This window comes from Vipera ursinii (assembly GCF_947247035.1).
Source record: "Vipera ursinii genome assembly, chromosome: 1".
NCBI lineage: Eukaryota > Metazoa > Chordata > Lepidosauria > Squamata > Viperidae > Vipera > Vipera ursinii.
In genome coordinates this window covers 177,859,246-177,884,888 of record NC_139512.1, presented here as the reverse complement: position 1 = coordinate 177,884,888, position 25,643 = coordinate 177,859,246, and the positions used below count along the sequence as shown (strand labels likewise).

Sequence of the window (25,643 nt, the reverse complement as noted above, 5' to 3'; positions counted from 1 at the left end):
TGAGAGCCTACGCTATTGCGTAGATCTTACAAAAGACAAAGAAACAACAGGTAACACTGTAAGCCTTCGAATTCCTGAATTCTAAACATAGCTTCAAGTGCCTTCCTATACAAAACAGTTATAACTAAGTCTACACTTCTTCTTTTTTTAAAGAAAAAATTGAGATTTTACGTTGTATTTAGAATTTCTACAGCACTTTCAAATACTGGCACTGAAGCTTGGATCTTAAGCATCAATATCTCACTTTTTGGGGTGGGGGGACAAAATGTAACAGAAAAACAAACTTAAGGGGTGTAATGAAATTCAAATTCCAAATCTCAGCTATCAGTGCCAAAATTGTTGAAATGTTATTTCTCCCTTCTAAATGTAAGGATCAGAAAAGATATCCTAAAATAGATATATTCTAACTACACTATAGGTCTAGAACAGTGCTTGAAAATACACAACCTGCCAACTTACTCTCTGGCGCCTCCTGCTGGACCAAATAATAGCGAGCAGAAAACCCATCTTTAGCCACAGCCAAATCTGTGTGGAATGTGAGGGATAAGATGCCGGTAGTTGAGTGGATCTCTGAAAGAGTTTTAGTGCCACAGTACCTGCCAATCAAGGGCCCAACTGCAAAAGAGATGAAAGAAAAACACTGTTTACCATCTCATAGGGATGTTTTCTCTTTGGCTGGAAAAAATGAAGAGATAGACAGTTGAAGGAATAAATATGCCAACCAGATAAAATGAAACATTGTAAATCTTTTTAAATAACACCCTTAATATGTATTATGCCACAAATTTGCAGAAGCTTCTCTTTATAGACAAGTATTGAAATAAATAAACCTTTGCATTCCGTACAAGTTGCCTAAAGTGCCTACCTTCGACTTGGGTCCACAAAACTTAATAGGACAGCTTTTAATATTTCAAACTGCATCCTAATAGATGAATGATTTAAGATAAATAACTATAGAAGTTATCTGGAAGTAAATCCTACTTATCACAATTTGACATCTGAGAAGAAAAGGCATATGACTACAAAGTAACATATCTATTGTACATCTGTTCAGTTCCCCACACCCACACCCTCAGAGATATTCACAGAAAACAAACAGGAATTTATGTACTTGTGAAAAGACTCATTTAGTGCTATTTATATTTTTAATACATGCATTGTTTCCCTGACATGTAAAATCACAAATGATGTGTGAATAGAGAATATTTTTCAGCCCCCCATCCACAAAAATTGTTATTATATTATATGCAGAACTTTGTCGCAAGCAACTAAGTGTAGGATTTTTTAAAAAAATATTGTCCTTTTTTTCTAATTAGAAGTTCAGGATACTTCAGGAGTTCAAAGATTTCAATTTCTCATCTAATTATATAAATCAGATTACTCTTCTCTAAAATGATTTCACTGTCACCTAAAATTGCACTAACTCACAAAGGCAGAGATTCAAGAGTAAGAGACAAAGACGAGATTTAATTTTCCTTCAGAGTTAATTCCTTTCTAAGAACAAAGCAACAATAAATGAGATTGCACAAAACAGTGACAATATTTGCAATTTATGACCGTCACGGAATTCTTCAGTCTCAAAGTGAATTATTCGCTTGACATTGGCCATCCCGAGAAGTAAACACAGGCAGTGCATCCTTTAGTCCTTACCTTGAGGAATACCATCCCAGATGTCCAGCCAATCATATTTACAATCTCCCTCCCCAACTTGCAGAGGGTCATGCTCTAGGTCAAACGTTAAAAACTGAAGGACAATCTCCATTTTCGGCTTGGCCATGATGGTGAAGGCACAGTCCAAATTGTGTGGATACTTATCAGGGAAGCCTGGGGATTCAATGGTGCCATTTGAACTGGTAAAGTTTCTAGAACAATCTTCAGAGCCTACAGAAAGAGACAAGAAGGCCAAGGCCCAGCATTAACCTCATCATCAACCACTTCCTTTACCGTAACCAGACTGTGCTATGTTATTCATCGGCATTCTTTCTAAGCACTTAATTCCCTCATGCAGAAAATTGCTCCCGCCTTGCAAAAATATTAATTATTAATATCACTGTCCCCATTTCATTTTCCATCCAAGTGGCAATTCTCAGGAAACAACACCTGCAGACTAGCAGCTTAAGCCTTGGAAAAACAGCACCTCTTCAACAATGGCTAAGTTAAGACTGCTTGGGAAAGGAAGGACATGTGTGAAGGGTTCTGGTGGAAAGAGAAACAGAGCTGCCTTTCTCCCTTCATCCATGGTAATCATCGAAACTGAAATGCCAGTTATTTCTATCCTTAAGGAATGCCTTTCTAACTGCCAGCCATGGGGACAATATTACCATTTATTTAGGGATGACCCCAACACTGGCCCTCATTGTGCCTCAGCAGCTAAGTGCCTTCTATTTTTTGCAGAGCCAAGGTGCCTTAGGGAGAAGGAGGCTGCATTCTCTTTAGGCCATGATTGCATTAAGGCCATTGCTCTGGAGAGAACAGACAATAGGCAATTGAATTCTCTAGGCTACGGGTCACTAAGATGAGGGAAATGGGAAGAGAAGGTTACAAGCCCCTCTGATTCCACAACTATAGCAGAAGATACCTTTCACCACTCTTGTGCCCCTGGCTGGTTTTTCCAAGGAAAAGTTAACACAATTCCCACAACCATTCTAACAATTTGCACAGACTTCTGCTTCTCTTGAAGAAGCAGGACTGGACTTAAACACACAGAAGCTATGGAAATCTATTTAAATCAAACATCATGCAAAACAAGTGAGATTTAACTGAACAGCTAATTCAATAGCATCTGAAAACAAATCATCAAATCTGTTAACATCACTGACCAACAACATTTGAGAGTGTGTTTTGAACATTATACTTATGTATTATATTGGGGGGGAGTTAATTTTAAAGGGTTGTACTCTACAGTACAAAACACATACAGAACTTTCAGAAATACGTTAAAATTTTCCCCACTACTGACCGATATCCTCATCACTGAATGATGCTATGATTCTAATAATTACTTTTTTAATAATAATTTTATCAGAGTTTACAAAGATAAAAGATAATAAAAACTAAGAAAAATATAAAAAGAGAAGTGCAAAGAGATAGAAAAAAGAAAAGAAAAAAGAAAAATATATAAAACATGACTCCTCCTCCCTCCAGACAAGTAGAAATAACTTCAGTAACTTAATACTGTCTCTAATATTTCAATTAATATATTTTTCTCACACCTGATTCCTTATCAATAATTAAATTGTAAAAAAACTCATAATTCAATTGTAATCAGCAAAAATTCTATTAATGAAGAGCTACCAGAAAGTGATATTTTAATCTTAAACTAATAAATCCATTTTACATTCCAACTTTGCACTTTCTCTAAGAAATATCTCCCCATTTATAAACAGATCTTTGAAGTGTTGTCATGCCGGGTAAAAATATTCTAATTCTATTTAGTTTTCTTGATCTTTAAGCCAATCAAATAATGTCCCACAAACTGATTTCTTATCTTAGTCTTTTTGTCTCCTGTCAGGAACTTTATTAGCTGAATATGGCCCCTTTTGAAAATCAAACATAACAAGGTTCCATGTCATTCTTCTGATTTATTATTCATATGTCCTCTTTAATTCATCTTAAATGAATTAAATTTACAATTAATTTTTGTTAAATTTAAAGAGAGATGTTAAATTAAACGTTAAAACCATTTATGACCTAGTGCTTTACTGACAAATAAACCAAATAAAGATGACCCACCAGAAACAAACGAAAGAAAGAAAGAAAGAAAGAAAGAAAGAAAGAAAGAAAGAAAGAAAGAAAGAAAGAAAGAGGACAAGTAAAACTAAAACCAGTTAAGTCAAAAATACAAGAATAAAAGTGCATTTTACCTCCCACTTCAAATATAATGAGGAATTTGCAGATTGAAATTCAAAGTTCAGACATGGACAATTGATGCAAAGGTCTTGTTTTTCCAGAGCAGTCCACATTTTACACAGAAAGGGAATTCAGAGTGAAGAAAATTACAAGGAGCATGCAGGAATTTGATACAGGATCTAACCCTTCCAGAACTTCACAAGAGCACACTTTTACTGAACCCCTAAATTAAACTGGTCTGATAACTCAGAACTGAATTCTAACATTGTTCGCTGAGCAACTTTTCATCAGTTAATATCTTCAAAACTGGATAGTATTTATTCTCTACATTTTGGAAATCTAATAGCCTATGTGCTCCACCAGAACAAAATCACTGAAGTTCAGATCTAGAAGTCATGTCAACTTCTTTCCTAACCTGATATAGGCAGCTTAAGAAAAAAAATGTATGAAATGTGCTGCCATAGATTAATCTAGTTGAAGAAGTGCATAATCTAGTTGAAGAAGAGTCTCTCAAATCTGTATAATCCCTACATGCTTCCAGGCTTCATTAAGATTTCTGGGCATGATAAGAAATGTTGTTTGCCTCATGCCCTTTTCAGTTCCTCATAGCTTTTTTTTCTTTTTTTTCTTTTTTGGCCAGTGATATAATTCTGTGCATTTCCATTGAAAATATGAGCAAGACTCAGATCCTATGACCACAAACCTTCTCTTGTTTGTTCAAGACCCACTGAATCTGCAATGAGGAACAAAAATTGTTTTTACACTCTAGAATTTTCACCTCCAAACTCTCTAATCTGGCAAATACATAAACAGAGCCAATGTAAGGAGGCACTGATTTACTTTCTCCAAAACTAGGAATTTTAAAAAATATATATTATTAAAAGAGCATTCTGAATACTGGAGCTCAAGAGGTTCCCCTGATGGCAATGCCAACAGCAGCCCACTTAAGCCAGCATTATACCAGTTACAAAATCCTTGGCCTTTTGAAAAAAGAAAACATAAGGCTATTGATCAGTGCTGGAATTGCATATTCATGAGGTGGCAGGATGGGTAGAGAGGGCCATTCTTGCTTAGTCTTGACTTTAATAAGCTTTCTCTAAATGACACTTTAAAAAATATGTTCTTTGTAATTCTAGAATAAATTAGATCACTTAATGAAGAAGCTACTTTCTCTTAGAAACCAAAATACCTTGTCAATATGCCATGAGATACTTCACTTTTTGAAAATGTTGATGAAATAGATTCGGTAAGGGGAGCAGAACTAAGGCAAGATGAATGTAAGGTTTAATAAGGACATTCTCATATGAGAAGACTGTCAAGTCCAAGAACAGTCTCCCAAGCCTGCCAAACGAAAAAGTCATCAACACCTTCCTGAAGAAACTCAGTCATTACCTCTTCCTCAGAACAGTGAAACCTGGAAATAGTTTAATAATCAACTAGACAGGATTTCTGAATTTCCAAGAAGGAGCTGAACAAAGGCAGTCCACTGTCCTGCCAACAATAAGTCTATTGACAACTTTTCCCTTGCTTTACTGGTGAGTAGAAGTGCAAATTTGCAAAGCTGTTTCATGAACAAGAACAGCTCAGCTCATCAAAAGCAAACAACAACTTTGAGTTAAGGTGAATTTCTCATTTCAATGTGCATACAGCACACATTTAGCGTTTTCCAGGACACTAGAGAAACAATGATTCAGTTTTAATTTCTGATAGAATTGGCTTTCTTTTTCAGAGAAGCCATACACCAGACATGTCAAACACAAGGCCCGGGGGCCGGATGCGGCCCGCGAAGTGGTTTCATGTGGCCCGCGAAGCCATCCTGGAAACAGTGAGGGAATGGTCCCCACTGCCTTGGCCCTGGCCCAGAGACCCTCCTTCTGCCAGAGACCCCCAGATCTTTCCCACTCCTGCCCAGGCCCCCATAGGCATCCTTGATGCGTACAATGTAGAGCTGGCCATGCCCACCCAGTAGGCCATACGCTCTCTAGCCACGCCCACCCAGTAGGCCACGCCCACCCTGGCCATACCAATCCGGCCCCCTGAGGGCAACCGCAATGCTGATGCGGCCCTCAATGAAATTGAGTTTGACACCCCTGCCATACACTCTCGAAAATGATTTGGTTATAGTTAACATTAAAATGTTCCTTTTGCTCTATCAGAAACTCAAAATGAGAGGGGAGGGAGAGAAGGCCTGCCTCATCACATATTTTCAGTTCAGACCATGACTGTGGAATTCTTGCGAAGGACATTCATATTGCCTATTAATATATTCAAAAGATTGCCCCAACTGAAAGAGGCCTAAGGAGTTGGTTGGGGGAGCAGATGAACACTAACCAGTCTTGTAGATCTCATAACGCAGAGAGAAGCCAGCACCTTGACGCGCATAGTCTGAGGTGAATTTGATATACAGAGAAGGGCCCGATGAAGTGATAGTAGGTGGAGCAATGTTTCCACAGTGCTTTCCCAGAAGATCTGCATTTTCATTATCCCCGTCCCGTATTTCAATAAAATCATACCTGCCAATGGAAGGAGAGAAAAAAGAGTAACATTAAGACAAAGACATCCAGGAAAAAGTGAAATTCTTTTGCAGGCATTTTATACTTAACACATAGCAACTGTGTGACAAAGCCAGTTTCCTGTGGCCCTGATCCTTGATGCAACAAACACACTACATTTTAATCATATACCGGTAATCTACTTTTGTAGCATTCCATCATCAATACTGTTCTATTGTCAGATTATTCTCTTGAACAGAAGTCCCTGCATACCCTCCAAATAGCTTGACAGCAAGAACGTTCAGAAAAGCTGCATTTCTGATCATTAGATAATATGTTTGATTATCACTGTGATAATCAAATGTATGGCATCCCTAGTATATGAAACACAGAAAGCTCAAGACTGGTCCTCATTTTCTGAGCCTTTCATTTACTTATATAAAAAATTGTTTTACTTATGTTTTTGTATATTCTGAGCTTCTATCTTTGCTGATTTGAATTGTGTGAAAATAATAATAGGAAACTCATTTTAGGTGCAACTTGTTTTATGCATTTGTTAATAATGGACAAACATGGCTATACCTCTTATAATTAGGCAGGCAGGAAGTCTTTCAAATGTCATGTTATGAGAATCCTACCTGGAATATTGAGCCAGGTGGGCTCAATAAGCCAGGTAGGCTCAATATTCCTTATTTAATTAAATTTGTACACTGCCCAACAGCCAGTGACTTTGGTCCCTTGCTGGCACCTTAAAGCACACTGAACAATATATGCGTTCGTAGGGAATGAATAAAAGGGAAAATGACTGTTAAAATGTAGCCCATTCTTAGTGTTATGTTTGGATGACCAGTTTTAGGGCAGTTTGCCAATGGCTTTTCCTGTTTTTCTACCTTTCCCAAAATTGTTAGTGTCTGCCCACCCCTGCCTCCACTTCATACTTTGCTTTCATCAGTTAAGTTGTCTACCTACAAAACAAAGAAAAAAGAAGGGCAATGTGGGTGAAAAATTGGGAGATGATTTGTGCCCCATGTATTCATCAAAGAACCTGCCCCATAAATCTAGCCACCAACCACAGACTTAAACTGAGACTAACCCTCCTCTGGTTGTCTTGGGGAATGACCTGTGCTTGGAAATGGTCCTAAGAATAAGCCATGTTTCTTTTGGACTTCTTCTGGATACATACCACTGACCACAGCATCTTTTTTGCTGGGATGCTGGCATGATTGGGCTTTGGTAATTCTGTTTAACTGCAATTTTGCCCAGAAGATAATGCTAGAGAACCAAACAGCTCCAACCTCTCCAAATGCCATTCAGTATCTAAACAAAACCACTAGGACAGTCATGCTGCAGTCATTGCAAGGAGATATCAAGAGGACATTTTGACACCTAGTTCTTTGAATAATGCCTAAGTTTAATAATGGAGAGCAAGGGAATGAACAAATCCAAAGAAGTTTTCAGATAATTCTGTTGTTAAAGAAAGAGAAAGATGGGGCTGCAGCACTTGTGGCTTGCTTTAAGAGTAGAATGAGTTAGTCTGAAGAGGAACTTAGCAGCTCATAGCTTATTCATTGTGTAAGACCTTTTCCCACTCCATTTTCTTTCTCTTCCTGTAGATGTTTTTTCACAATTCTTTCCCTGTTTTGCCCTTGAATGCATCGCTTTCCCTATGTGTCTCTCCCTTGGCTATGTCCAAGCTGATCACATTTAATATACACTTTTCAAAAAGATTAAAAAATCAAGGCAAAATTTGATTGCGAAGTATGAAATGGCTCCCTTGTTTTTCAGCATTATGATTACGATTCACAGGTATACTATATTTTGGTTACTTTGTCTGAACAGACGATTCCTGGCTCTCCCCTTAATTTGTAGCACCATGTAGATGCATATTCAGAATACATTTTTCAGGAAACTGCCTATCCCCTTCTTTTTATTTATTTGCACGGGGTTAACTTATTTTTTAAAAAACACCAGCATGTTACCATCCCCCCCCTCTCCTTTGAAGAGGAGGAAGACGAGGAAAGAAAAGTGATACATTGCCAGGCTTCTGACTTTGTCACAAGATCCCTTTATTTGTGAATCAGGAGCTGAAAGGAAAAATAGCACGTTCGACATGAAATGACTCTCATGTGACTCATTCCTTCCCCTTGAGGCACAAATTGCCAAACAACTACCCTACACAAACTTATAGGAACTCAATGTGCTACCAGCTTAGACTATAACCGAGTAGTCTTTCATATCACTCCTTTCTAGGAGTCAATCAGGCTTCACTCCAAAAACAAATGCCTGAAGCTGTGATACCTTCTATCTATAGGCTCAAGCTATACACTCTGCTAAGAAAGATAGCTGCAGCCAAGTCTTGCAATCCTGTGCCTTATAGTAAGAACCAGATCTCAGCCTGTCAAAAGAAAAGGGCAAGAAGTGTCCTTCAAGTAGCAAGGGGAAAGGCAGGAATGAATACCAGCCTTAAATAGCCAGACTTTACCTACCTAGCAAGGGAGCCAAAGATAGATGTGTTTGAAGGACAAACAATAAGGCAACTAGGAAGAACTCTTGATATGAATAGTGCTATTTGAAAAGCAGAAAGCAGAGGGGCACTGGAAAGGGCACAAGCTGTGGTACTGGTACAAATCTGCTTCCTCAACCACCATAGGAGAAAGAAAGGGATTTATTTTCCCAGATAGAGTGTCTTTTCACATCTGAGAACCACTGTAGAACAATGATGCTACAATGAAAATCTTTGAAAAGGCATACGCCAGTTAAAGAAACAATAAGCTTCCCAAAACTCCTTCCAAACTTGGTCCCCTCCATTTTGAGGCATTTACCTACCAACCCCAGTTAAGTCCAGCACTTAGTCAACAAGATTGCCTTTCTTATCACAGTTATAGGATAGGTATAATACAATTATGTATCACATCTGAATATTACTTAGCTCTAAATTATTGGGATTGTAGCTAGCATGCTCTCTCTCTCTCTCTCTCTCCTCTCTCTCTCTCTCTCTCTCTCTCTCTCTCTCTCTCTCTCTCTCTCTCTCTCTCTCTCTCTCTCACACACACACACACACACACACACACACACCTACCTCAAATCAGCCTACTACAGCAATCTAGATCCTGCTTATGCATAGATGAAGCTTTGCTTGCCCGCCCGCCATGTGTGTGGCCCGGTTTTTAACAAGCCAGGGACTGTACCGCTCCACAGCCTGGGAGTAGGGGACCCCTGTACAGGATAAAGGCCTGAACTACTATGCTGGTCCAGTGTACATCAGTAGACAAATGTTTCTCTGCTTCCCAGTCTAGGGGTTCATCATTCAGCCAGCTTCCTGCTTCCTAACTGTCCCCATTCCTAGAGTAGCACTTGACCATTATACCATTGTTTCTTATATATCTTAATTTCTCCCTAGAGATAGTTTCACTGACTGAAAGCTGAGTATAGCAATGCAGTAATGCTTTTTCTATCTTTATACTTCTGAAACATTATTTTTTCAGAAATTATGTTTTCGAACAATGCTAGAATTAGTTTGAAACTGTGGTTGATTATATAAAAGGAGGTTGTGGGGCTTTCAGGCTCATAGCTATATAAGAGCAATAGCTTTTTTTAGAAAGAGTCCAATGGTACACCCCCGCATGAACAACTTCTACGTAAAACCAGTAGGGTGTCCTTTGTTAGATCAAGTTCTACACTTGGCTACAACTATGCTGTATGCACCACCCAGTGTTTCATCTGCTAGCGTATAAAATTTGTTTGAAATTAGTATTCATAAAATCACCATTTTCCCTGTGGTGACTATTGTAAATTATTCTCAGGTAGATATGATACAGTATGAGGTTTCCTGGAAAGGGGAGACGAAACACACAACTGTCTTTTCTTTAGAAATTATTTAAAACAGCAATATAGGTAGTCCTTGTCTTACCACCACTCATTCAGCAACCATTCAAAGTTATGGTGGTGCTGAATGAAGGGACTTACAACTTGTGCCCAAGGTTATGGTCACTGCAGCACCCACAGGGTCATGAAATCAAAATTCAGGTGCTTGGCAGCCCTTCCACACTTGCAACCAGGGGGCTCTGTCCTCAGCAGCCTATCACTTCCCATCCATGCCCTTTTGGCACCCTGCCACCCTACACTCTGCTGCCCCAGCTGCTCTTAGCTGTCTTGGTCTTGGTTCTGACAAGGCATGCCAAGCGTAGCGGCTGAGCTGGGCTGCCTCTGGCTTTGTGCTTTAAGAGAGAGAGAAAGAGAAAAGCAGTCCCTGAGCTACAATGTGCCCCTTTGCAGTATGAACTTGGGTCACGCTGCTTTTGGCTTTTTTTCTCCCTTTTTGCAACACAAAACCAGGCCCGTAAATCCCAGGAGCCTGACCAAGGGGCATTTTGGCATGTTGTGGCTCAGGGAGCTTTTTGTTTTGTTTTTTTTTCTTTTACTCACAGCAGCCCCAGCCCCAGCCAGGCAGGGCATGCCTCATCAATAGCAGAAGAAAGAAGATGACAGAGGTCAGCTGTGGCAGTAAAGTGCAAGGCAGCAGGGGTCTCAGAATGCCAGGTGGTGATGGAGACTGTGGCTGGGATGGGGCTGAGGTGGCTGGGGCTTTTCAAGGCATGGCAAGCAAACCCAGAGCCATCTATTTCTGTGGCTGCTTGCCATCCTGAAAAGCAAACTACATGGCAGCCAAAAGGAAAGAGATGCCGGGGAGGGGGGGGAAGAGATAGGTGCGGTGGGGGAAGTTGAAGAGGAAGATGTTCCTTATTTTAATGAGGCTTGAGTTGGAATGGACCAAGCCAGGAATGATTTGGATTGATGTGGTTTTAAATATTATATTTGCTTTTCTGGGACTAAACTATACTGATTTCTCCAAATCCTGTAAACCTACCTCATCATGAAGTGATAGGTCAGACATGTCAAACACAAGGCCCGGGGGCCGGATCCAGCCCACAAAGTGGTTTCATGTGGACCGCGAAGCCATCCTGGAAACAGTGAGGGAACAGCCCCCAATGCCTTGGTCCTGGCCCAGAGACCCTCCTTCTGCCAGAGATCCTCAGATCTGTCCCACTCCAGCCCAGGCCCCCATAGGCACCCTTGATGTGAACGATGTAGAGCTGGCCATGCCCACCCAGTAGGCCATACGTACTCTAGCCACGCCCACCCTAGCCATACCCACCCGGCTCCTTGAGGGCAATGGCAATGCTGATGCGGCCCTCAATGAAATTGAGTTTGCATGCACCCCTGTGATAGGTTGTTCTGGGAGACGAATGAAGAGTGAGCCAAATTATGCTGTATCAGGCACATAATGCAAAGACCTAGCTCTCCGGAGCAGGATTTAATACTGGGAAAGGTGGAAGGAAAGAGAATGACGACCATCAACAAGCTGGGTGATTTAGTTATAGTGCTGAAAAGTGCACCATTGGAAGACTTGAAAGTTCAGGACAGATCATCATGGAGAAAATCAATCTGTGTGTTGGCTAATAGTCAAAATTGACTTGGTGACACATAATCAATTGGACTGCTGAATTCAAAGAAACATAATTCTAATTTGGCAAGTAGAAAATATTTGGAGCGAATAGTTTGCAGTGTGTTATTAGATATGAAAATTGGTTTTAGGACACTGGGAACACTTGAAGAATTTTCCATTTTTATTGTCACTGCTAATAACACTAATAAAAATGAATCACCATCTGCTTGATCTTCTGAGTAAGTGAATTAATTGCATATGTTTGTGCTTCCCCACAATGTGGAAGCTGAATCTTATTTATTTATAAATCCACAATTATTTGAGATGTTACCAATTTCAAAAGCTTAGTGATGATGAACTTACCTGTTGAACAAAACCCAACATTTACAACTGACTTGTTACACAGATGGATTATGCATCAGCTGTCTCCACATTCCTTTGGGCATTTTCTCTTATTACAAACTATGCTTAATAGCAAAAATTCTATGAAGGCTGACTTTGAGGCAGAGTTTCAGAGCCTTTTATTAATGCCACAAATCATTTTGGTAACTCAAGAATATTATTTCACCATAAAGTCAATGTATCTAAAGCCATACAGGTAGTCCTTTACTTTAGGGCCGGTTGCTATAGAGGAAGGAGTATCAGAACCTGAGGCAGAGTTAAAAGAGGGATCAGCTTAGAATCTCTACATAGCCACAAGTGAATTAAGTCCAACCCCCTCCCCCTTTAATTCAGTTGGCCTTTATCTAACTATTAGTTGAGAATATTTCTGTATGATAGCATTCCTGTGCATAAATATGAGTAGAAATAAATCAGTTTAATTGGATCATCACTCGTGGGCCTGAACTTTCATGCCCAACAGTTGCTTAGCAAACAGATCTCCCAAAATCTCCAAAGTTCCAACATCCAGCCCCACTCTCCATGGTCATAGGACCATATATGGATGTTTGGCAATGGAATGGGCTCGGATTTACGGCCATTTGCAGTGCTCCATGACAATTTACAGTATTTTTTTTCCTGGACTCCAAAGTTTACTTCCAGTTTTTGGAAAAAATGTCTCCGCATTTCCTTAATGATCACCATTAATGACCACCACAAAAAATGTCATAAAATTGGATTCAGTCATGCACTGACCTGCTTTACAGTTATTACAATTGTAACTATCAGACTCAATGTACAGTCATTAAGTTAAGGATTACCTATATAGATCAGCTACACTAAGACCTACTCACATCAAAAAGTTTTAAACTACCGGTAATGAAAATTAGTTTTCTTAGATATTTACATACACAAAATTGAAATGCAATTAATTTGCAGAGGGATTTCATAAAAATTTAGGCCAAGTTATTTTTAAGGCAAGCTGTGTTTTCCAGTACTTTTTTTTCTTTTGCAAAATAATTCATGTGAAAATGGTAGAAAAACACAAACAGCAACAAAAATGCCAAACAAAGCAAACAGATTAACAGAAATAATTAGTATGATTTTGCTTTTTCAACAGCTCCTGCAGTTTTCACTCATGCAAAATTTTCCATTTATGTTCTTCTACTGCATGGCTAAAGATGACTGCACAGTGAGAGACAACCCACTGTAGATCATATTACTGATGCTAGTGAATACTGGACATTTGACTAGAGATTATGCATTTTCCTTTAAAGAAAAAAAGTGGGGGGAGGGAGGAGAAAACCATTTTATTCCAGAACTGTGCTTCAGGAGTTTTTTTGGGGGGAGGGGTTGGATTGCAAAAGGAAAAAAAAACACCTATTTCAGTAAATTTGTAATTTTGCTTTCAAAAAAGTATGATTCAGTTACATAGGGTGGGAACATTTCATGGTGTGATAGCATACAAAATGACTCAGCCAATCACTGGACAGCTGTTCCCTTAAAAAAAAGACAAAAATAGATTGAGTGACCCATTGGCTGAAATATTTTGAAATAAGTACAGTTAATTAGAGTTTCCATATTACACATGCTAGCTGTGTTTTTGAAACAGTGAGAACAAACTTCCTTAAAAGTGGGATTTCCCAAACCTAAACTAAAAACCAAACTAAACATCCCAGAATCACAATTAATATGCAATAGGCAGTCTTCGATTTACCACTAACTTAAAAAAATATGTCCTACTTTATGATATCTTTACCCTGGGTCCAGCTCAAATCTAGAGTGAGTGAGTGAGTGAGTGAGTGAGTGTGAAAGTGTGTGTGTGTGTGTGTGTGTGTGTGTGTGTGTGTGTATAGAACAGAAATGTTTCTTCAGTGCCCTACCCTGCAATTTTCTACAGACACCTTATTAGACATATTTGAAAAGTGACTCTCCCCTTTATCACACATTGTACATTTTATTCTTTTTTTCCCATACCACTTATTCTGGAAGTGAAAGCCAGCTGGATATCCTTGGGCCAGTCATTCTCTCAGCCCTGGGAAGGAGGCAAGGCCAAGAAACTTCTAAAAAGCCTTGCCAAGAAAACCGAAGGGATTTGTCCAGGCAGTTGCATGCATGTGTACACACACACAATCTAATTTTGGAGCAGCTTCATTTTACAAACGCCTTGGTGAATAGGGGCTGGAAAGCTAATGGAGGCATTAACGGAACTTTCTCCAGGACAGAGTTGATCCCTGGGGTGCTCCTGCTGCCCCTTCCCTGGAAGCCAAGCTAACTGGTGGGACTCTTAATGGGATCCCCCCATCTGATCTCACTCCATGGCTTGCATGGCATTGGGGGAGGGGAGTTGTCTTCAGTACTTGGGTCCTAAAGTTATTTCTAGTTACCCAGAGAAATGCTGGGGTCCCCTTCTCTGGAGGTGTTCAAATAGAGGCTGGAAAACCATCTGTCAGGGAAGCTTTAATTGGATTCTCCCCACTGAGCAAAGGGCCGGACATAAAGGCTTAAATAGCTGCTCCAACTCTTTGATTCTAACATATGAATAGTTGCCTTTTATGAAAAACAGATTCAACATATGAAGAGCACTTCACTAGGAAATCATGTATAAAAGTCCTTTTTCTCAAACAGGTATTTTTTTTTTTAGAGAAAATTCTTCCTATGTTCTTTTTGCTGTTATTCAGAATAATTCACTCTTAATGTCTCTTCAATCTCCTGTGGCCAGCACTTATCCCTTTCCCAGAAATTCATTCCTCTGTTTTCTCCATTAACCACAAAAACAAAAATAAAGAAACCTACAGACAACAAAGGGCTCTGTTTGGTGCTTCAGTTTATAACACTCAGGAGAAATCCTGTCATTTCATTCAGGTCCCTCAGCTTGGTTCTCGCACACTGCCGGAGGAAAAAAAATTAAAAAGAAATATTCTTTTGCAAATGAATGAACTGAATTTGTTCCCACACATTAAAAGCTATAGGCAAGATCACTGAGCCAAATGCAATACTGAGATAAAAGCCCATGGCTAATAAAGATTTCTTTCTCATCTCAATTCCAGTTCAGGGTAAATAACACACAGAAGGTCCCAAGAAGCTTGACAAAGATTGGGTTTCCACAAGACCTTACAGGAGGATCAATATCATTCTTTCAATCTTGCAAGAACGCTCTTTAAGGATTCAGGCCACATATGACTATTCTTCAGAAGTGCTATATCTAACTATGATTAATGAAATGCTGAAAGTAATCATGCACACTTGCAACAGTTGGTATTTTCCTAAACACTGCAAAATAGAGGAGTTTTGGAAATTAAGGAAAGGGAAGGATGGGACCTGTTATATATGTCAAACTATGAAGATCCCTTGCTTTTGAACTGCCATGATGCTTCTAGCCTGCCTTCAGTCCGGAGAGAGGGGAAGGGAAATTTTACTCTTCTAATTAACTTTTTCCAGCCATATTGCCAGAGCTGGTGTACCTTCTACCGTGGTGGTATGCTATGCCAAAGAAAGTTTTACATTAGAGATCGCAATGTCTCTGGTGTATTTACTTCACTGGGCTTGTCAATCGGAACCTTTATATATCTTGACTATGTATGTATGTATATATGTGTGTGTGTGTGTGTGTGTGTAAATGTTTTAAATGTTTAAGCATTCAGAATACACTTGCTTAGTCCCAGACACAGGACAAATCTTATTTCCTATTTTAGCCTAGCCCAAGGCCATCCACAAGCTGTAGTCACAACTGTGACAACTCATTATTTGTGTAATTTTTTTTTGATTGCTAACAAAGAATTAAAGGGAGACTGATTATATATATATATATATATATATATATATATATATATATATATGTATGTATACATATATATATATATATATATATATATATATATATGTATACATATATATATATACATATATACATATATATATATATATATACATATATATATATATACATATATATATATATATACATACATACATATATATATATATATATACATACATACATATATATATACATATACATATACATATATACATATATACATATATACATATATACATACATATATATATATATATATATATATATATATATATATATATATATATATATATATATAATTATTTTCAGCATCTCATTATCTTTGATTGCTAATGGTCATCTCTCTTCTCTTCTCCCTATCCCCATTTTAAAACAGCTTCCCTTCTTGTTTTTCTTGTGTGACCCAACATGACATAACTTTCTTCACCAAAATAATGACCATGACAGACACTCCAGTATTTAGGCCATGCAAAGGGGTCGAAAAATGAAGCATCATTCATTTGTCTTTAACAAAACCCAAAATTACCTTTGGGACCTTTTGTTGGATTACCATTATCAGAATATTGTTTTTCAACCATAATTCTTCCCAGAAAAGACTTGTAAAAATAAAATAAAATATGTGGTAAGCTGGAATGTTAGATGGTAAAGGTGATATCAGAAATATGGAATCATGGGGATCTTTTTTTCTGCTCCTTTTAAATGTGTCTTCCCTGATGCAGGGAGATTGCAGAAAACTCAAAAGCCTCATACTCTGCTCGGCAACTGCTCTTATTGCCAATGTTGCTGGAGAATACACACACACAGAGAGAGAAACAGAGAGGGGGGGGTGGCAGGGAAAGGAGGCAGGGAGACAGCCTGCAAAATGTATATGTTGCTCCAGGCAGTTTATTTAGCCTTTAGAAGGGGATTCTTCATTCCTTGGTTCCCTTCCAAATGGAATCTGGATGGTTAGGACTTGATTAAATCAAATTCCCTTAAGTCTAGTCCAACTTTCTTACTACCATCCTTTTTTCACAGCAAAGATTGAACACGGCATCAGTTTCAAAAGATTATCCATGAAATAAGCCTTTTCACAGTTTTCTGCTCAGATGCAGAAGGGAAAATGAGATAAGATGTGCCCTATTATTTTAGTTAGCCTGCCTTCACAAAGTACATTGTCATGTCATCTCCAAGAAGGAAGCAAGCCAAACACAAATCGAGTTCTAAATTTTTCTAGACATTTATTATTATGACTTTTTATCAGCAAGCACTTATTCTGTGACATTTGTCACTGCCTTAACTGAGGCCTTGGCAAACATGTAGAAATTTATCCTCACAAGACCCTGTCAAGGGAAGAAAGAAAAAGGGGTCAATATTTTGCCCAAGGTCACACAGGAAGTTTGCAGGAGTAACTAAAATAGAACGGAGACTGACTCTGACATATAGTCTAGGAAACTAAGCTTATATCAGATAAGCAACACAAAACAGAAAGATTAGGTAGAGTTAAATCCATAATCTGGCAAGCTTCCGATAACCACTGAGACTGTTGAATCCTGCATTCAGGTTAAAAGTCATGATATATCAAATCACAGGTCAGTGCAAAACAGTGTGCTCTCATGTTTCTCCAGTGCTACATGGATTCTTATTTTTGTACGATGCAAGCAAAGAATTAAGTACCAAATGACTAATAAAAATTGGCTTCTCATAGTTTTCCTTTCTTGTCCCCAAAATTTTCTAAGCTGACCTGGAGATCAGGTTAGCCTTCAGCTTTAGTTTGCTTAGGTTTGTTGGTTTAGATAGACTATATATACTCAAACCGATTAGACAAAACAGAACAAATTACAGAGATTAAACCAATATAAGCCAAGACCTACAATGCATCCAGATGTTGTAATCTGACTGATCTTATCAAAGCCAATTCTTATAGGTCAGTATACAACATCTGTGCAAAGAAGTGGTCCAGGCCTTTAGGTCAGGATAAGCAGAGTCCCAAATGTGAGGAGTTACATCATATTCAGTTTTAGTGGAGTTACATCATATTCAGTTTTAATTTTTAGTTGGTTTTAATGATATGTATTGAAAGCAAGTTTGGTGTACAAGTTAAGGCATCAAGCTAGAAACTGGGACACCATGACTTTAAGTCCCACCTTTGGCCCAAAGCCAGCTGGATGACCCTTGGTCAGTCACTCTCTTTCAGCCCTAAGGAGGAAGTGGCCAGCCACTTCTGAAAAACCTTGCCAAGCAAACTACAGGGACTTGTCCAAGCAGTTTCTGAAACTTAGAGAATGGAATTAAAAATGGGTATGTGTTGCTTTTGCTTTGTATTTGTCAGTATGATATTTCTGTTTTATACAACACTCAGTCATTTTACCTGGCTGGGCAGCCATAAAAATGCAATGAATGAATTTTATTTTGTCTTCTACTTGTTTGCGCGTTACTTAATGTCAAAATGTTTTGAAGGTGGATGCAAGATTCTTTTTTAATTTCTTTATACCTCCCATATTCTCATTTACCCCATCCGCTGACAATTAAGAACTACATCTCCGTCAGGATACAGGAAATGGACACACTTATATTTCAAGATGGAAAAGAGGTTCGCAACAGCCTGCTGTGAGATAAAGTTAAACATAAAGTTGGAAATAATTTACTAAAATCACACCATAGTTGAAATGCTCCTTAGTACACAAGAGATCTATGTTCATCTTCTGATCTCTGGGTACAGGAAGAGAGAGAGAGTTGGCAATGTCTATATTACAGTTGTCCTCAAATAGTAAGATGGAAAGTAGTCCTAATCTGGTTGAGATCCTGTTCTTCCATGCTTCTAGACATAATTACAACATGTGGTCTGAATGACTCTTTAATCCAATGTAGTTCACAAAATTTTTCATGCATGCCCATCAGCTGTTTTTTCCTATATGGAGGGACACAAGACTCTGTTTCATACTCTTAACTTCTTAAAAGTGACTCCCACCATCCAGTGACCTCAGACTCGCGCCCCTGTCCACCCTGTAGAGAGTCTCTGGGTGGTTGCAGAAGGCGGTAAAAAGAGAGGCAGAGAGAAAAGTTACGTTCTGTAAAATTCTTTAGCTTGTCTTAGGCTCCAATTCTCTGTTTCCATTCTGTAGCACAAAACTCTATTATCACTCAAGGGTTTTGTGACATTTAGGTGCCTAAACTGGATTCACCTTTTACCCCCTCCAGAAGTACAGGCAAACCCCATATATACAAATACAAACAAACAAACGAGGAGTCAGATTTCTGCTTGAACTCTGCTCTGGAGTTTCTGCTATGGGTTCCAAGCACCTCTGCCTCTAAGCAACACTTCCAGCACCACCACCACCACCCACACACACACATACATAGCTACACAGACAATTTAAAAGGCAATTCACTAAATTAAGACTGAGAAAATCAATTCAGTTCTAATGGGTGTCAGCTGACTTTTGATCCTTAGAGAAACGGGAAAGAGAAGGACAGAATAAATCCCATTATTTCAGGGTGAGTAGAAAGGCAGCCAAGGCCAGGGCCCTTTTCTTTCTTCAAGAGAGGATTTTCCTAATCCTCGCTGCACTAGGTTCTGATCCCAAGGCTAAGCACTCTCAGTGAAGTTGACCAAACAAAGACACCACTAAGGCTTCTTCTCTGTACTCTCATGTCTCCTGGATACCTAAGAGACAGAGGTGATCTCGTTAAGCTGAATAAGGTTAATCAGATAAAGTACTCTTCAAAAATACCAAGAAGTAAATGATTCTAAGAGCAATGATTCATGATTATTCCTCTTGCATGCTGTGGGATAAGCATAAAATAACTTCAGATCCTGAAGCACCACCTGGTAAATGCAGTGAGCTATTTACTTTGGCATCCCTGACTATCAGGGCCTCAGCATTATTTCAGAGATACAGAGGGAAGAGAACTACCTCTGACGGTCCTCCCAGCAGAATGAACTGCCTACCAGAAGATTGCACTAGGACAGGGGTAGGCAACCTCAGCTCTTTTATGACTCGTGGACTTCAACTCCCAGAATTCCTGAGCTAGCTAGCTAGCTATGCTGGCTCAGGAATTCTGGGAGTTGAAGTCCACGAGTCATAAAAGAGCTGAGGTTGCCTACCGCTGCACTAGGAAGTGCCGCTACTGAGGGCCCATGAACTGATGCACGTTTTTGAAAAGGTGGCTGTGCATTTTGGGGATTAAAAGGGGCTTCTTAAAATACAGTATAAATTACATTTCATGAAAGTTCATTTTCAATTTAATATAGGACAAAGGCAGATCTGTACTTTCTCCTTCATAATAACCACTGCAGGCCTTTCACTGCTTTCTGTGGGCAAGAATGGATGTTTTTGCCTCCTTTTGCTCCTGGTGATAGCAAATTCATCCCATTCCCATTTTCCCAGCTTTGATTCAAAAGTGGTTGTTTTATTTTTAGATGCAAGTCATCTTCAAGCCCTTAAAGTAGAGGATCTCCAGAGTTTTCTAGTAGCATCTGCAGTGGTGGACTCAGCCAGTTCACACCAGCTCAGCAGAACCGGTAGCTAATTTTTTGTTGTCCAGGCCCAGAATGGACTTCCAGAAGTGGCATCCACACAGAGAACCAGTTGTTCACATATTTGAATCCCACCGTTGAGCATCCCCAACTCTGATTGGCTACAGTGCCTGGCAGGCCCTTTTTCCTCTAGTGACTAGCCATTGACCTGAGCAGATATTTTTCCTGGGCTGCCAGGCTGTTTTGTTTTGTGTTGGTCAGCAATTTGCTATGTTTTATAACCTTGTGGCTGATCTAAATATGGGACATTAAGTCAATGATCTACTACCAGCCCCAAAAGTTCATGCTGCATTCCACCTTTACATCTGTCAGTGGGCACCCTTTCCATTTTTGTCCGGCCTGGGTAAAACATGATCTTGTTGTTTTCCCGCCCTCCACAGTATTGCAAAGTTTTCCTTCCATTTACTTAATTTTCAAAACTTTTCTATGTGGCCGTATAGGAACATTCTTTCAATGAATCTGAACTATTGTTTTTTCTACAGAGGATAAGGTACAAAAGAACGACCTGTTCCCTATTGTTCTGAGAGGGAGGGAGGGAGGGAGGGAGGAAGGGAGGAAGGAAGGAAGGAAGGAAGGAAGGAAGGAAGGAAGGAAGGAAGGAAGGAAGGAAGGAAGGAAGGAAGGTGATGGGGGAAATAGATGATTATATTAGCATCAAAGGAATTGTTTGGGAAAGGGAAGCATAAAGACATCATATGTGCAGACTTCTGGGAAAGCAAAGGAAAGGTATATAAAAATCTGACAAAATGAGACTTTTTCCTTTATTCTATTATGTTATTGTATAAAAAACACCAAAGAGCAGCAGTAACCCCCCCCCTCTTCCAATCATGTAGGAAAATGCAATTCTCAAGGATGCCAGTGCTCTTGAGAAACTATATTTACATCTTCCTAATGCTACAACAATCCATTTTTAGAGAAAATTGGATTTTGTTTTCCATTTCATTGCTTTCTGAACCTTTGTTGGCACCTGATCCCTAAAAGAAAGAAAATGCAAACAATAAAAAATGTTCTGAACTACACTGAACAATGGAACAATGGTAGGTCCATCCAAAATTTCATGTCAAAGAATCTTCAAAAAACAAACAAACAGAAATTTGGAGTCAGAAAAGAATTTTATAGCAGGAAGGAGCTTTACCAACTGAGCCTCTTTCAAAGTAAACTTAGACATATTGACATTTAAAAAATAAAAATTAATCACAACTAATTTAAATCTCTCCAATTTCCCTGAGTCTACATACCATATGAGTACCTTTGGATCCAATCCAGTCTGTTTATATTAAAAATTAATTATTCATTACAGAATTGGTCACACAAATTTTGATACCAAATGTGGGGTTTCAGGCTCTTATTTTATATATTGAAAATATTATGAAAGAGATGGAATCAGGAGAAAAAATAAATTACACGCAAGATCGAAGCAACCATATACAAGCTAAAGTTGCTGACTTCTCTGTCTGTCTTGAAATATATCAAGCTGTTTTAATATATAGCTATATTCCACAAACAAAAAATCCATCTCTATTTATTGATTGCTTTTACCTAGTAGAAATAAATGAGGTGTTTTTTCTAAAAACAAGGCAGTAGGAATTACTGTTGTTTAGAGAGTGAAAATCTACTCATTTGGGGCCACATCCCTTCTCAGGGATACTGTAACATTAATATCAGAAAAGACATACATGCCATCTCATCTTCTTTACCAATAAAGTGCAACATAGGCATAATAAATTTAGAAAAGAACATCATGTTATAACAAAAGAATGGTAAACTGTAACAATTAGTGGAGTGAAAAAGTCTGTTTTAATAAAGGCCTGTTATGTATTATCTATAAAAATTAAAATACTGCGTGTATGTATGTATGTATGTATGTATGCATGTGTGTATGTATGTATGTATGTATGTATGTATGTATGTATCTAGCATATGGTGCTGTTACATTAGCCAGGAGATTACAAGGCTAATGCAGAGTAGTAGTTTGGCTGCCTGTTTACCCATTCTGTTGGTACCCTCTTGTGCGCTTGCCACGGTGTACCACAAGAGAGTGAGCTAGCTTCACACTAAAAAGAAAGCTGAGCAGTTTTTCCTTCAACGTCATCCAAGGCCCTTTCCCCCTCTAACAAAGGAATGGGCATTGCAATCGGGAAGGTTCAGTGACAGCAGGATTCTAACTGCCACATGAAGTGCTGGCTCATCTCTCCATCAAAGTACTACCTATTTATCTACTCGCATAGAACATGCTCTCAAACTGCCCGGTGGCAGAAGCTGAGGCAAGTGATGAGAGCTCACCCCGCCACACAGAGCTAGGGCTTGAACCGCTGGAGCAGAGTCTCCAGCATCATTAAGCCACTGAGCCACCGTGCCTCTTCGCTATATGCAGTATCTTCTTGCAAGTGTTGCATGCTATGTTACAATCTCAATTTCTATTACCTTGGTCACCAACATTCTGCTTAATGTATAGAACCTCTCTTAGTTTTTGTAGAATTTAAGTCCCCTTGTTAAACAATGGTTCAGAGAAATATGATCCACTAAGTGGGAACAAGGAACTAATAATTGTTCACTAATGTTTAGAGCATTTTATTTTTCCCCATTTAATTAAAGGCAGGGGAATAGGGATGGCACAAGAGTTCTTCTAATGTCTGGCTTGCTGAAACAGTTTGCTTCGTTCAGTGACTTCTCAACTCTCTTTCAGTTCACAATCGGACACCTCCCGTCAGATGAATTCCAGTCATTTTTTCTGGCTGGGTTTTAAAGGCAGCTCTGACAAAATGAGGCTGGATTGGAGATTTGAGTTTTTCTTGCCATGCCCCAAGGATAGGGTCTGGTTGTATTTTCTGTACTTACGTGATGAGAAGATCTAAACAACAGAAGGCTATTTGTTGCATTCCTCTTTTAAAAATTAAAGTAAAATAATTTTGTGGGGAATTAGGCTAATCAAAGAACACTGGATAGTTAGAACAAGCACTGCTAATCTGCCCACTGAAAGCATTTGTCCACGCAGTCATTTTTTTCCGAAATAGGCACAGTCTATTGTAGTCACATATAGTATACCACCTAGAAGCACAGGCCACTAGCCAGAGTATAAGGAAGGATCAAGTAATTTCATAAGGCTGAATAAATTCCAGCCCCAAGGTACAAAAGGAGTCTCGGTTTTCCGAATTGCTGGGTATATTTCCTGCCCAAATTGTTACTGACAGATTCTGGAAAAAGCACCATAAAAATGTCAGTCATCTGTGACAAAACCTCAATATTGTTGCAAGGCAGAGAAATTCTTATCAGGTACAGTTTCAGCTGCCTGGCAGAACCTCTTTCAATTACCATCACTATTTTGTAAGATTAATAATACTTCTGAATAATGTCATCATTATAATCTATACTGCTAAATATCTTTATCAACAGCTTTTCAAACATAACTTTATCTCAGTTTACCGCACAAGAGTCTTGCTCACTGGCAAAGTTTCCTTTTTATTATTAATTTAAAATGTTTATGTCTCAGTTAGCCTTCACCAGTACTAAGCAGCTTAAAATACTCAAATATTGACAGCAAAAAAGTATTGCCCTAAAATCTTAAGGCAGCTTTGTTTTTCCATATTGTGCAGCAGCCTTTGAGCCAAGATTTCGAAAATCTCAGCAAATATGAAACAAGCATTGCTTTTACATTGAAGCAGACAGATCCTACTTAGATGATCCATGCCATCAATAGTTTAAATTATACTTGGCAATAGATGTCAAGAAAGGACAGCAGAGGAGGATACAGTAAATATAATATTAGACAAGATGATGATCTAACTCAATGCAAGCTAGCTTACTATTTTTTCCATATATGTTTTTTTAAATGAAGGCTATAATGAACATGTGGCATGCTACATGATAACTCTTGCAGTATCTGTCAACTTCATCTTCTCTCATCACAGGGTTATAGAACCAAACAGGATAGAATCAATGTTGCCTTTAAGTTAATGGGAATGGCCCGTGGCACCAAAGTTTAGGGAATGCCAATGCCACCTCTCATTCCAAATCATTTAAAAAATGCAAATCTTTGAATTGGCAGGAGGTGCTCCATCAGTCAAAGTAACATATTCTTCAACCATCACTGGAAATGAGGTTAAAATGATAAGAAAAAGCACAATGGTACAGAATGGTTTACAAGGATCATTATGGCCACACTATTTCAAGTCTCCTGGCAAACTTGCCTACAACAGCCTTGGAGTTTTTGCCTTGAAAATATGTACGAAAGTAGACTGAAATGGGTAACTGGTTTCATCTAAAAAGAACCTCCAAGTTTCATTAAAGCCCATAATAAAGCTAGGATTTACTCTCTTGCAACCTGGGGCCATCACGCTTTAGCTAGCTAGTCACTCTATATAAGACAGGAAATAAAAGACCAAATAATTCCCAGGACCTTTAGGCTGAAAACAACTAAAATCCAACCAAAACAACTAGATAAGAGGAGAGCAAGCAAGAATTGTATTTAAAGTGGTGCTTATAAATGAACGGATGTGAGCAATTTTATCAGTGAAGTGCTTTGCAAATATGTCAAGCAAACATTCCATCTTTTCTTCTTGAGCTAAGAACAAAGCCCAATATTATTCATTAAAGAAAAATAAGAACATAAGAATGTCATCATTGATGAAAAGCATGGTTTTGTCTATATTTAAGCAACTTCTTGGCTTAGAAATCACCTCTAGAATTAAGTATTTGCAGCTTGGAATGTCATCCACTCCCCATTTAGCTTTTTACTCCACAATTCAAACACTTTATATTTTGCACCTACACTATCCAGCTCAGTAAAAAGGGTCCCTAATAATCACTGATTTGGAGAAACATTCAATTTTCAGCTTAGCTTCCATGCTTCCTTTTTCTGATCCTTATTCTAAATTTGGTTAAAGGCAAATCTCACAATATTTTTTTCATTCTCCCTATAGTGTGGTGGGTAGCATGTAAATGTATAGGAGAGAAGAGATCAATGATTCCCTCTCACTCTCTGTGTCTAGTCAACACACTACTGCTAATCTTGCTCTAAGATTTGAAATAAAAGCCGAGACAAAGAAGTCATCTTTGGTGGAAGGACTTATTGTTGAGCTGTTGGTTTTCAATAGACACCTATTAATTCCTGACTTGAAAGTTCTAAACTCAGTCTCTGTC

At 38.7% G+C, this 25,643-nt stretch overlaps 1 protein-coding gene across 2 annotated transcripts in view; it reads right to left on the bottom strand.

Moving 5' to 3' along the window:
* NRP2 (neuropilin 2) overlaps positions 1-25,643 on the bottom strand; it is a gene marked incomplete at its 3' end in the record, with an annotated part of 194,062 nt that overhangs the window by 104,267 nt on the left and 64,152 nt on the right. For both annotated transcript variants that reach the window (XM_083350768.1, XM_083350769.1), the window contains exons 3-5: positions 6,181-6,362; positions 1,651-1,881; positions 460-615 (exon numbers count right to left, since the gene is read on the bottom strand). In XM_083350768.1, the coding sequence (XP_083206894.1) occupies positions 460-615; positions 1,651-1,881; positions 6,181-6,362 (569 nt within the window). The remainder of the gene's footprint in view (positions 1-459; positions 616-1,650; positions 1,882-6,180; positions 6,363-25,643) is intronic.